The sequence below is a fragment of the Cynocephalus volans genome, chromosome 5 (genome assembly GCF_027409185.1).
Source record: "Cynocephalus volans isolate mCynVol1 chromosome 5, mCynVol1.pri, whole genome shotgun sequence".
Lineage (NCBI taxonomy): Eukaryota > Metazoa > Chordata > Mammalia > Dermoptera > Cynocephalidae > Cynocephalus > Cynocephalus volans.
In genome coordinates this window covers 103805957-103820382 of record NC_084464.1, presented here as the reverse complement: position 1 = coordinate 103820382, position 14426 = coordinate 103805957, and the positions used below count along the sequence as shown (strand labels likewise).

General features: G+C 37.7%; 1 protein-coding gene across 4 annotated transcripts in view; it reads left to right on the top strand.

The window, feature by feature from the left end:
* ASCC3 (activating signal cointegrator 1 complex subunit 3) overlaps positions 1 to 14426 on the top strand; it is a 393541-nt gene that overhangs the window by 92137 nt on the left and 286978 nt on the right. For all 4 annotated transcript variants that reach the window (XM_063096828.1, XM_063096829.1, XM_063096826.1 and 1 more), the window contains 2 exons: positions 13522 to 13722; positions 14181 to 14321. In XM_063096828.1, coding sequence (XP_062952898.1) covers positions 13522 to 13722; positions 14181 to 14321 — 342 coding nt within the window. The remainder of the gene's footprint in view (positions 1 to 13521; positions 13723 to 14180; positions 14322 to 14426) is intronic.

Sequence of the window (14426 nt, the reverse complement as noted above, 5' to 3'; positions counted from 1 at the left end):
TAAATATTTGCCAAATGAGTGAATGGATAATGATTCTTGCTGTAAATAAAAGATCAAATTTTCTTTAATATATTCTATTAAGGAGGCTCAAAGTCATCTATTTTAGAGTAATTACTGAAAATAGATTTATATACACATATACATGCACACAGACTCACACAAAAAGCAGTGAGTACTTGACATTTAAGTGAAAAAATTATCTAATTATCTAAAAGAAAATTATCTAATGAATACTTCAAGTATATTAAATAAGGTATCCATGTAAACTGTTTTATTTTTAATCCCAGGACTTTTAAATAGATTATGGTATGAATCCTGGTTTGTGAGGAATATTAGAGTGGTGGGATTCTGGCATATAGAGCTTGGTCTGAGTGTGCTTAGTTGCTATCATCTCTGATTCTGAAATTTGGAGCCTAAATAAACTACATGTTATATAGAGCCAGACAAAATTTAAATTGTGAAAATTTTGCAATGTGTATCCTTGGTATCTGTATGATTTTTCCTAAATATATGCTGTAATTTTAATGTCTACTCTTAGAAAATTTAAAACTTAAGCTTAAAACCTAGTTTGGCAAGGACAACATGCTCCTGGGTTTATCTTAGATACCTTGTTAATGCTTTTTAATTGACTGGCAAAATAAATCATCACATAATATTATTTTATATTTTTTATACAGTAAATTTGGTGGTAATTTGTATTTGAGCCAAGACAAACTGAATTCGAGTCCCATCTCTGCCTTGATTTATTAGCAGTGTGGACTTGGAGTTATTTAACTTCTCTAGGTCTCAGTTACCACTAATAATTTCTTCATGTAGTCCTTCTGGAAAAACTTATTTGAGGTTTCTAGGGCAGTCTCTACAGTTTCTTCTCTTTATATTGTACTTTTCTCATATTGTAATTTGAATCTGTGTCTTCTTGTTCTCAAAAGACAAATTCATCCTTTTTATAGTTTTAAAAATTTTACCCACAGTATTACAAATGGGGTTATAGTATGCTTCTTCCCCACTTAAAAGTGACCTTAAATAGTAATTTTGCTCACTGTTATATCCTCAGTAGCTGAAGTAGTCCCTGTCCTGTAGTAGGTGCTCATTCAGTAATTTGTTCAGTGAGGACTGGCTGCTGGCTGGTTAGCTCATTTGGATAGAACGCGGTGCTGATAACACCAAAGTCCAGGGTTTGATCCCTGTACTGGCCAGCCACCAAAAATAAATAAATAAATAAATAAGTTTGTTAGATGAGTGAAGAAAAGGCCAACTCCCTCTGTATGTCATACGTGGCTCTTTGTAGCCTGCTTTTCCATCTTTCTGCCACTCCTTCTTCCCATATCCATCATACAACCACTACCTTTTCACTAGTTCTGTGTGTTTTTCTAATCCTCTCCACCCTTTACCTGAAATGACATTCTTAGTGACTCTCTCTCCCCTCAGATACCTCAGCACATAGTTCATATCTTTATTATAGGAAACTAAAATGATGTAATATTTTTAACATGCCTTTTTCTTTCTTTAAACCACAAACTAATTGATATTAAGGGTCATTTTAGACATACTCTAACGCTTGCTACAAGAATGTTATATTAGCGGAAGTCCTTAGTATTATAAAATTCATGCTGCATTATTTAATGACTTGAATTGATTTAAAATGTTATAAACTTCCATATACAAGTATGTAACAGGTTTTGTTTGTTAGTAAATTCTTCTGATGCTTTAGTTTATTTATTATTTGAACTGTAACCTTTAAGAACAAAAAGTAAGTTTCTTATTGAAGGGTGAATATAAGTGTTTTGCTGAACTGCCTCACATTTTGATAGATTCGTTTACTACTTCTTTGGAAGATATTATATATGTACTACATATCTGTTTAAGATTTTCCTTCATTTAATTATAGTTCTTTTTGCAAGTAGCCAGCATAAAATTATTCAATAAAAATTTATTTAGCAACCTATTATGTTCCTGGCAATTGATTAGGTCCTGGGGTGATACAAAGAGTAATAAAACAGAATCCTTGGTTTCAATCCAGTGGGCCAGATATACATATAAAGAATCATTTCAATATTTGTTGTTAAGGATCATAATGGTAATATGTAAAAAGGGTTGCATGACTGTCTAGCTGCTGAAATGGGAGTTCTTTAAATCTTTTGAAATATGGTGAAAAATAAAGTATGATAATTGCTTAGGGAATTGGAGATAACCAGAGATTACTTTTGAGCTTAAACTTGAATGATAATGAAGAGTTTCTCACGGTTGGGAAAGGTGTTCCAGGTGTGCAAAGGCACAAAGGAATGTTCAGAGAATAGTGTATGTAGATGCTCATGGTTGGATTTGATAACGGGCTCACATCTCGAAGGGTTCTGTGTACTGAACGCTCTGTGCCTTGAAGGATCTTGTATGCTGCATACCCCATGCAGTTAAAATTATCAGTGAGAAGTCTTTGAAGATTTTTAAGCTGAAATGTAACTTGGTTGGGTTTGTAATTTAGGAATAGTGGACTCTGTTTCTTGTCATGAGTCTATAATGACTGTTTGGAAATTGCAGCATTCATTCAAAGCACTATTTTAGTAAGCCTCATAAAAATGAAGATGGCATATGACAGTAATAATAATAGCTACTATTAATTTGTTTCAACACATGTAACAAGTACCAACTCTGTATGTGGTTTATAAACATTATCTAATTAAAGACTGTGGCTCAAAAGTTGTTCTTTATGACTTCAAACAAATCCTAGCTCCACCTGTGTGAACTTAAGCCTTTTGAAGTCTTAGTTTCCTCATCTATAAAATAGTCTGGTATGGTTATTAGAAATAAATAAGATAATTCATGTAAAGGACTTACCCTGTGCTTGGCCCACAGGAAGCACTCCACTATTACTAGATTTTTTTATTTTTTAATTTTTTTTCTGAGTTTAATTCAGTGAAATGTAGCAAATCAAAGTGCATCTTCCATCCACCATGCTGAAATTCTGATTTTCAGTGTGTATTTGATAACCTATCAAAAACCATATTAGCTATTTTTATTCATCTTAATAATTGATAATATTACTAACCTTGTTTTGCAGATGAAATAGAATTCAGAGATCTTAATTTTCTTCAAAGTTGTACTTCAAATAATGGCAAAGCCAATATTTTAACCTGGGCCCCAGTCCTAAAGCCCAGCATCCTGAAAAATGTGCTGTGCTGCCTTTCTGAGGCTAAGTGATCAGTAGGAATTGATGAAGAAAGGGTCACTGCTACTCTCAGATGTTTAATTGGCCCGCTTCAGAGTTTGTATACCTAAGAGGTAGTACTCTGATCTTTTCTAAGTTTCTTGTCCAAATGAAAGCATAAGTGGATGTAGTAGATAAGTCTAGATTGCATTTTGTATATTTTTTATTTTTTAAAAACCAGCTTTATTGAGGTATAATTGGCATACAATAAACTGTATATGTTTAAAGTAAAAATTTGTTTATCATGTGACATCATCACCACAATCAAGACAGTGACTATAACCATCACTTCTAAAAGGTGCTTTGCTCCCGCTTGCAATCCTACCTCTCCCTCCCTCTTCTTACCTATCCACCCCAGTACCAAGCATTAACCCATCTTCTTTCTGCCACTATAGATTATTTTGTATATTCTAGATTTTTATATAAGTGAAACCATGCATTATGAATTCTTTTTTGGTCTGGCTTCTTTCATTCAACATAATTATTTTAGATTTATCCATGTTGTTACATGCCTTAATAAGTTATTACTTTTTTATTGCCATGCAGTGTTCCATTGTATGAATATATCACATTTTATTTATCCATTTATCTGTTAATGAACATTTGAATTGTTTTCCTGTTTTGGGATATTACAAATAAAGCTAGTATGAACATTCATGTACAAGTTTTTATATGTATATTAACAACTTTCTCTTATTCTATGACTTCTTTTCTCATTTTCTTAACAATGTCTTGAAGATTGTAGGTTTTTCATTTTAAGCCCAGTTTATCAGTTCGTTATGGATTGTGTTGTATTTAAGAAACCTAGGCCTAACTCAAGTCCATAAAGAATTTCCCCTGTATTTTCTTCTACAGATTATACGAGGGGACTCCAAAAAGTTCGTGGAAAATAATACGAATAATATAAATCTTTCCATGAACCTTTTTTAAATTTAATTTAATTTTATCAATATACAATGTAGTTGATTTTCATGTCCCTTTACCGAATCCTCCCTCCCCTCTCCCTCTCCCACTCCATCAACATCATAACTGTTTACTTGTCTTAACAAGTTCAAGGAATTGTGATTGTTGTGTCTTCTTCCCCACCCCCATTTTTTTGTGTATTTATTTATTTATTTTCAAATCCCCCAAATAAGTGAGAACATGTGGTATTTCTCTTTCTGTGCCTGCCTTATTTCACTTAATATAATTTTTTCTAAGTCCATCCATGTTTCTGTGAACAGTAGTATTTCATTCTTTTTTATAGCAGAGTAGTATTCCATTGTGTAGATAATACCACATTTTCTGTATCCAGTCCTCTGATGATGGACATTTGGCTGGTTCCAACTCTTGGCTATTGTAAATAGTGCTGCAGTAACCACTGGAGTACAGGTATCCCTTTGACATGATGATTTCCATTCCTCTGGGTATATTCCGAGCAGTGGAATAGCTGGGTCATACGGTAGATCTATCTATAATTGTTTGAGAAACCTCCAAACCGTTTTCCATAAAGGTTGCATCATTTTGCAGTCCCACCAGCAGTGTAGGAGGGTTCCTTTTTCTCCACAACCTCAGCAGCATTTATCATTCTCAGTCTTTTGGATATTAGCCATCCTAAATGGAGTGAGATGGCATCTCAGTGTGGTTTTGATCTGCATTTCCCAAATGCTGAGTGATGTTGAGCATTTTTCATGTGTTTGTTGGCCATTCGCATATCTTCCTTTGAGAAATGCCTATTTAGCTCCTTTGCCCATTTTTTAATTGGGTACTTGTTTTTTTGCTGTAAAGTAGTTTGAGTTCCTTGTATATTCTGGATATTAATCCTTTGTCAGATGTATATTTTGCATATATTTTCTCCCACTCTGTTGGTTGTCTTTTAACTCTGTTAATTGTTTCTTTTACTGTACAGAAACTTTTTAGTTTGATATAATCCCATTTGTTTATTTTTCCTTTGGTTGCCCATGCTTTTGGGGTCATATTCATGAAGTCTGTGCCCAATCCTAATTCCTGGAGTGTTTCCCCTGTTTTATTTAAGGTGTTTTATTGTTTCAGGGTGTATATTTAATTCCTTAATCCATTTTGAGTTGATTTTGATATATGATGAGAGGTATGGGTCTAGTTTCATTCTCCTGTATATGGATATCATGTGTTCAGGATGATATTGGCAGTGGGCTTATCATATATGGCTTTAATTATGTTGAAATACTTTCTTTCTATACCTAACTTGTAGGAGTCTTTATCATGAATGAATGTTGGATTTTGTCAAATGCTTTTTCAGCATCTATAGAGATGATCATATGGTCTTTGTCTTTGATTTTATTGATGTGGTGTATCACATTTATTGATTTGCATATGTTGAACCAACCTTGCATCCCTGGGATGAATCTCACTTGATCATGGTGTTTAATTTTGTGTATGTGTTGCTGTATTCTGTTAGCTAGTATTTTATTGAGGATTTTTGCATTTATATTCATCAAGGATATTGGCCTGTAGTTTTCTTTGTTTGTTGTATCTTTGTCTGGTTTTGGGATCAGGGTGATGTTTGTTTCAAAGAATGAATTTAGGAGAATGGCCTGTGTTTCAGTCTTTTGGAATAGTTTGTTGAGAATTGGTATCAATTCCTCTTTGAAGTTATGGTAGAATTCTTCAGTGTTCCCATCTGGTCCTGGGCTTTTCTTTGTTGGGAGCCTTCTGATAACAGCTTCAATCTCTTTTATTTGTATAGGTATGTTCAGATTTTCTATAGCTTCTTGGCTTAGTTTTGGTAGTTTGTATGTGTCCAGAAATTTATCCATTTCCTCCAGATTTTCAAATTTCTTGGCATGTAGTTGTTTATATAGTAGTCTCTAATGATTCCTTGTATTTCTGAGGTATCAGTTGTAATAGCATCTTTTTCATTTCTAATTTTTGTTATTTGGGTCTTCTCTCTTCTTTTTTTAGTTAGCCTTGCTAATGGTTTGTCAATTTTATTTATCTTTTTAAGAAACCAACTTTTTGATTCATTGATCTTTTGTATCATTTTTGAGGTTTCTATTTCATTAAGTTCTGCTCTGATCTTAATTATTTCTTTCTGTCTGCTAACTTTGGGTTTGGATAGTTCTTGTTTTTCTAGTTCTTTAAGGTGAAGCGTTAGGTTGTTTATTTGCCATCTTTCCATTCTTCTGCAGTAAGCATTTAATGCTATAAATTTCTCCCTCAGTACTGCTTTTGCAGTATCCCACAGGTTTTGGTGTGAAATGTTATTATTTTCATTAGTTTCAATAAATTTTTTGATTTCCTGTTTAATTTCTTCTTGGATCCATATGTCATTAAGTAGAATGCTGTTTAATTTCCATGTGTTTGTATAGTTTCCAGTGTTTTCTTTGTTATTGATTTCTAATTTTAATCCATTGTGGTCTGAAAAAATACATGGGATAATTCCAATTTTTTTGAATTTGTTGAGACTTGATTTGTGACCTAAAAAGTGATCTATCCTGGAGAATGGTTCATGTGCTGATGAGAAGAATGAATATTCTGAGGTTGTTGGATGGAATGTTCTGTAGATATCTGCCAAGTCCAGTTGATCTAAAGTGTTGTTTAGGTCTTGTGTTTTTCTGCTTCTGCTGATTCTTTGCCTAGATGATCTGTCCAATATTGAGAGTGGGGTGTTCAGGTCCCTTGAAATTATGGTATTAGTGTCTATTTTCCATGAACTTTTTAAAGTACCCTCTTATAGTCTCAGGTTTCACATTTAGTGTAGTGATACTTTTTGAGTTAATTTTTGGATGTGACAGAAGGTATAGATCCAAGTAATTTTATTTGCATGTGGATATCTATTTGTTTCAGCACCGTGTGTTGAAAATGCAGACCATTGTCATCTGCATTGCCTTTGAACCTTTGTTAAAAAACAGTCATCTATTTATGTGTGGGTTTATTTCTGAGTCCTTTAATCTGTTCCTTGATCTATTTCTCTTTTATGCCAATATCATGCCATTTTGATTTCTCTAGTTTTTTATTTTTATTTATTTATTTTTTAAATTTATTTTATTTATTGAATCAAAATCGGTTGTACATATTTTTGGGTTTGGACATTGAGATATGTTGATGAAATCAATATTGCTAGCATATATATTGTTACAAATCATAATTATTCTGTGTGCCCCTTGTCCAACCTCTCCCTTTCCCCCATTACCTCCCCCTCCCCCCTCTAATTGCCGTAGATTTCTTCTCTCCTTCTGGAAGAATAATGGTTACTCTGTTAACTTGTTGCCTAGATGATCTGTCCAACTCTGAGGGATGTGATCAGGTCCCCCAATATTATCATAGAGCAGATGCTTCTTCTGTCACTCTAAAATGGATTTTGTGGAAAGAGATATCCCCTTTTTTTCTTTGTCTCTGCTGGTGACTCTTCTTGTGTGAATGCACTCCAATTGTTGGCAGACCATATGCGTGGTGGCTGTGGTATCTAGCCACTTTTGCAGCTGCCATGGTTATTGCGGTGGCTGTGGTGGGCCACCCACATGGAGGTGCTGTTTTTGGATGCTCCTTGGCACTGGCGATATGCCTGCTTGTGGGGTGTGTTTGGTCCCCTTCTCTATGCCTGTGGTCCCTGGGCAGGCCCCAAGGCGCTGGGGCCATGTGCCTGGTTGTGGGAGAGGGGTCCAGTCCCCTTCTCCAGGTCCCTGGGCGGGCCCCAAGGTACTGGCGCAGTGTGCCTGGTTGTGTGAGAAGGGTCCAGTCCCCTTCTGCATGCCCTGGGTCTCTGGGTGGGCTCTGAGGGGCTGGCATGGTGTGCCTGGTCGTGGGATGGTGGTACGATCCCCTTCTCCTTGCTCTGGGACTGTGGGCAGGCCCGAGGTGCTGGCTTGGTGTGTCTGGTTGTGGGAGACAGGTCCAGTCCCCTTCTCCATGCCCCAGGTCCCTGGGTGGGCACCGAGGTGCTGGCATGTTGTGCCTGGTTGTGGGAGGGAGGTCCAGTCCCCTTCTGCATGCCTCTGGGCCGAGCAGGCCCCCAGGTGCTGGCACAGTGTCCCAGGTTGTGGGAAAGAGGTCCGGTCCCCTTCTCCTTGCTTCGGGTCCCTGGGTGGGCCCCAGGGTACTGGCATGGTGTGCCTGGTTGTGGGAGGGAGGTCTGGTCCCCTTCTCCATGCCCTGGATCCCCGGGTGGGCACTGAGGTGCTAGTATGTTGTGTCTGGTTGTGGGAGGGAGGTCTGGTCCCCTTCTCCTTGCCTCAGGTCCCTTGGTGGGCCCCGAGGTACTGGCGTGGTGTGCTTTGTTGTGGGAGGAGGGTCTGGTTCCTGGCTCCATGCCTCAGGTCACTGGGTGGGACCAAAGGCGCTGGCTTGGTGTCCCTGGTTGTAGGACAGAGGTCCAGTCCCCTTCTCCATGCCCCCAGATCGTGGGCAGGCCCTGAAGCAATGGCTTGGTGAGCCTGGTTGTGGGAGACAGGTCCAGTCCCCTTCTCCATGCCCTGGGTCTCTGGGTGGGCTCTGAGGTGCTGGCATGGTGTGCCTGGTCGTGGGATGGTGGTACGGTCCCCTTCTCCATGCTCTGGGACTGTGGGCAGGCCCGAGGTGCTAGCTTGGTGTGTCTGGTTGTGGGAGACAGGTCCAGTCCCCCTCTCCATGCCCCAGGTCCCTGGGTGGGCACCGAGGTGCTGGCATGGTGTGCCTGGTTGTGGGAGAGAGGTCCAGTCCCTGTATCCATGCCTCAGGTCCCCGGGTGGACCCTGAAGTGCTGGCTCAGTGTGCCTGGTAGTGGGAGAGAGGACCATTCCCCTTCTCCTTGCCCTGGGTCCCTGGGTGGGATCCGAGTTGCTGGCATGTTGTGTCTGGTTGTGGGAGAGAGGTCCAGTCCCCGACTCCATATCCCACGTCCCTGGGTGGGCCGCAAGGCACTGGCTCTGTGTGCCTGGTTGTGGGAGAGAGGTCTGGCCCCCTTCTCCATAACCTGGTTCCCTGGGCGGGCCCTGAAGTGCTGGCTCAGTGTGCCTGGTTGTGGGGAGATGTCCGTTCCCCTTCTTCTTGCCTCGGGTCCCTGAGGCAGGCCCCAAGTTGCTGGCGTGGTGAGCCTGGTTGTGGGAGGAGGGTCCAGTCCCCTTCTCCATGCTTCAGGTCCCCAGGCTGGCCCCGAGGCACTGGTGATGGGAGTGGGGTCTGGTCCCCTAATCGAAACCTCCAGTTCCCAGGCAGGCCCCAAGGTGCGGTGGTGTGCCTGGGCCGGAACTAATTTTTTGTCCTTTGCTTACTTCTTAAACAGGGGAACTTCCTGTGGTAACCAGTACTTGAACTGTGTAGTTGAGATAAATTGCTGCTTTGCTGCTGTTTTCCTAGGGAAGACTTTGTGCAACTCAGGGTTTAATAGTTGACCTTATAGGTACTTCCAGCTCTCCAGAGACCAGGTGGATCTGTGTTCTGTAGAAACTCTGATCTGGGCCTGAGTCTTTTCATCAAACTGCACCCCATGCAATTCTGCATTCCTAACCAGTCTCCTTTGAGTGGACCTGTGCTGACTGGGGGGCAAATCAGCTGTTCTTGCTGTGTCCAGTGTTCCCCTGGTGGGCCCGTCTCCCCCACCGCCCATGCTGCAAACACTCCCCATGGGAAGGTCCCTGCTCCAGTCCCTGCGCCGGTCCCTGCCCAGGTCCTTTACAGTGACTCACCGGCCTCTGAGTGGCTCCCTTTTTTCAGTTGTTCTGGCTCCTCGCTCCTGCGTGGGTCCATCTATTAGTGGTTTTGCTGTCCTGGGGGCTGCCAAGGCCCTCTTCTCTCCTGCTGCCTCCAAATAACTCCATCTGAAGGGCACAGCTAAGGCTTCTGCCGGCTCCTGCTCTGTGCGCTCATCAGCTCGAGCCTTAAAGCAGCCGTGGCCCAAAATGCTCAGAGGAGCTTTTTCTTTCTCTCATCGTGGTTTCTCCCACCGTCATGAACTCGGTAGGTCTGTCCTCCTCTTCCTCTGAGCTCCAGCGGCCCCAGCTTGGCTGATCTTACATTTTTATAGTTGTAAATTTGGTTGATTTGTGGGAGAGAGTGTCACTGGTGACCGTCTATTCTGCCATCTTGATTGGATCCCCTCTAGTTTTTTATATTTCTTGAAATTAGGTAGTTTTACCTCTCTAACATTGTTCTTCTTTTCCATACTTATTTTGTTTCTTATAGGTCCTATGTGTTTCTTAGAATCAGCTTATCAATTTCCATACAAAAGCCTACTGGGATTTGGATTGGAATTGCGTTGAATCTATAGATCACTTTGGTGTTTTTGTTTGTTTGGTTCTGGGTTTTTTTTGGTGCTGGCTTGGATCTTGGTGTTATCAGAACCATACTCTAATGAAATGAACTAACCAGCCGGCAGATCTTTAGACCAGTTTGGAAAAAATTGACATCTTAAGAATATTGAGTTTTCTTTCATTTCTCTTAGCAAAATTGTATAGTTTTCAGTATGAATGGGCTTTCTCATATGTTTTCAGATTTATCCCTTAATAGTTCATGAAGTGATGCTATTATAATTGATTTTTACAAATTTTTTTACTTTCAAATACTTCATTGCTAGTATTTAGAAATGTAGTATTTAAAATGTTGATCTTGTATCCTCCAACCTTCCTAAATTCACTCATTCATTTTAGGAGCTTTTCTGTAGATTACATAGACAGTTATGTTATCTCTAAATAAAGACAGTTTTTCTTCTTTCTTTCCAATATGGTCCCCTCCCCCCGCCTGTTTTATTATTCTTTTCTCTTTTCCTCCTGATTGCACTGACCAGAGCCTCCAATACAATCTTAAGTGGTGGGTATAAAATCTCTATCTTACTCCTGATTTTAGAGGAAAGCATTCAGTCTTTCACTGTTAAGTATGACGGGAGCTGCAGTGTTTTTTTTTTAAAATTATGTTGAGGACTTCTCTTCTACTTCTAGTTTGCTAGGAGTTTTGTTTTAGTTTCTTAATCAGATGGATGTGTGGTTTCGTCAAATGCTTTCTTTGCATTTATTGAGGTGACCATATATGGTTTTCCTATTTTAATTTATTATTATTGTGAATTACTATGAATGTTTTTTGAATGCTAAACCAACCTTGCATGCGTGTGATAATCCCCACCTGGTAGTAATCTATTATTGTGTTGTAGGATTTGATATGGTAATATTTTGTATATCTGTGTTCATAACAGATATTGGTCTGGAATTTTATTTTGTCTTGTTTTAGTATCAGAGAAATGCTGGCCTCATAGAATGAGTTGGGAAATATTCTGTCCTCTGCGTTTTTTCAGATAGTTTAAAACACCATGTAGAATTGGTATTATTTCCTCCATAAATGTTAGTTTGAATTCACCAATGATGCTATCTGGGCCTGGAGTTTTCTTTCTGGAAAGAATTTTAACCCCACACTTAACTTCTTTAATAGATGCAGGGTTAAATTGTGTATTTCTTCTTGAGTAGACTTTGGTAATTTGCATCATTTAAGAAAGTTGTCCATTTCATCTAAGTGATCAAAATTATTGTTGTAAAATTGCTCATAATATTTCCTTACTGTGCTTTTGATATCTGTAGCATCTGTAGTGATGCCACTTTCTCATTCTTTGACATTGGTAGTTTGTGTCTTTTCTCTTTTTTTTCCTGATCAGTCTAGCTAGAGATTAGTCAATTTTATCAATTTCAAAGAATCAATTTTTAATGTTTTTTGTTTAATTGATTTTTATTATTTATTTTATTCTACTTTCTTTGGCTTTGATTTTCTCTTTTTAAAATTTTTTATTCTGGATGATGAAGTCATTTATTTGAAACATTTATTTTTTTTTAATATACATAGGTATATTAAACACACATTTTCCCCTAAGTATTACTTTTGTGGCAGCTATAAATTCTGATATATTGAATTTTCATTTCCCTTGAGTTAAGAATACTTATTAATTTCCTTTTTGATTTATTTTTTTTCATCATTGGGTTATTTGGGAAGTGTATTATTTAGTTTCAAATATTTAGGTATTTTCTAAGAATCTTTCTACTAAGGATGCCAAATTTAACTTTATTGTGGTCAAAGGACATATTTTCTTTGATTTGCTTCCTTTTCAATTTATTGAGGCTTGTTTTATGGGCCATAATATGGTATATCTTAATAAATGTTTTAAGAGCATTAGAGGAGAATGTGTTTTCTAGTGTTAGATGAATAAATGTCAATCAGCTCAAGTTGGTTGACAGTGCTGTTCAAGTCTACTGTAGCCTTGTTGATTTTCATTGCCATTTGTTCTACCACTTTTGGAGAGGGGTATTGGAATCTCTGATTAAATGGTGGATTCATCTATTTTCTTTTGTATGTCCATAGTTTTTGCCTTATGTATTTTGAAGTTCTGCTTAGGTGTATAAATGTTTAGGACTGTTATATCCTATTGATTAATTCACCTCTTTGTCATAATGAAATGACTTTGTGGGTTTTTTTTGTTTGTTTGTTTGTTTGTTTTTTGGTGGCTGGACGGTACAGGAATCCAAACCTTTGACTTTGGTCTTATCAGCACCACTTTCTAACCAAGTGAGCTAACCAGCCAGCCCTGACATTCTTTATTGCTGGTAATATTCATGGCTTTGAAATTTATTTTTTCTGACATTGGTATAGCCATTTCAATTTTCTGTCATTAATCCCAATCAGTGTTTTGTTTACTCCCAGACATTTTAGTCCTCATCTCTTAGGACTTATCATGGAGGATGGAGGATGCCTTTAGGAAAAATTACTTAGCTACTACTGTTTGTCTTAGTTTTCTTTTCTATTAAAGAAACGTAATAATAGTACCTACAACATAGAATAGTTTTGAGCATTAAATGAAGAAATAATAAAGTTTCTACAGCTGTGCGCGTTGTGTTGTAAACTCTGTATAAACGTAGTCTGTGGCTGTTGTTTGTGCTATTACTGCTGGGGTTTTTTGTGTTTTTTGTGTTTTTTTTTTTTTACAGAATTTTGAAATAGAATTTCCTATTGATTTATATCTCTAGGGAGTTTCTTGTTTGCTCTTTCATTAGTTATCTTTAATCTTAATAAACTAGAACATTATCATGAAATTTATAACTGAATATGAACTAAAAAATACCTGTGTTTAATTTTGTTTCCTTACATTATTTATCATTGTTTTGTACTCAGTGATTTTGTACAAAGATGCAGGTATATTCTCCTTATCATATTTTTTTATTTTAGTGAGTTGCAATTCCCAAATGCATTAGAATTTTACAATAGTTGTGAGTTCTCAACTGCATATATTATAGTTTAAATGTAGGACATATTGAGAGTCTTTTTCTTTTAACAGAAGGAAGTAAATGTTTGCATTTAAAGTTTTGTATGGTTTCTTCATATTATTATCAATAATGGGTCATGCTTTGTTATAGATCGGCCAGCTGGCTTTTAAAGGAATGAGGAGACTCAATAGAATCCAGTCAATAGTGTTTGAAACTGCCTACAACACCAATGAGAACATGCTGATTTGTGCCCCTACTGGAGCTGGAAAGACCAACATTGCGATGCTTACAGTCTTGCATGAAATTCGCCAACATTTTCAACAAGGTGTTATCAAAAAGAATGAATTTAAGGTACGAAAATAACAAACCAGACAGCAGCTTTTTAAATTGTGAAAATCAAAATAAGTTTGCAGTTGTATTTGTTATTTGAAATCTGGAAGTTCTTAAGAATATTGTACTTGAAGTTATGGAAAGAATGATGTTTGATTTATTTCATTACTATTAAGGTGGCTGCTATGTGTATTATGAAAATCCTATTATGCTTGTGAAAAGCTATGAAAATTCATTTAGCTTTGAAGCAGAACCAATTTTCAAAGTCGTGAGGCTGTGTAAACAAATTGCATTGTCCTTTAAACAGCTACACACTTATCCAACAAAGATAAGTACTTTTCATATATCACTATTAAGATTTTTCATTGGAAGTAGCTAGAGTCATATTTCACAATAAATTGAGGCTTGTATTGGCCACTGTTAAACAAATGACATTGTAGTTTTTGCTCATTCATCAAGCTAGTGTTTCTTTGGTGCAGATTGTGTATGTTGCTCCAATGAAAGCCTTGGCAGCTGAAATGACGAATTACTTCAGCAAACGTCTAGAGCCACTGGGCATCATTGTAAAAGAATTGACTGGTGATATGCAGTTGTCAAAAAGTGAAATTTTACGAACTCAGGTATGTTGTTTACCTAGAGTTTTCATTTAATATCATTTCTTTTTCAGGCAATTGTGAAAATTATTAAATGACTATATCTTAAGTAACTATAATACATAATGCAAA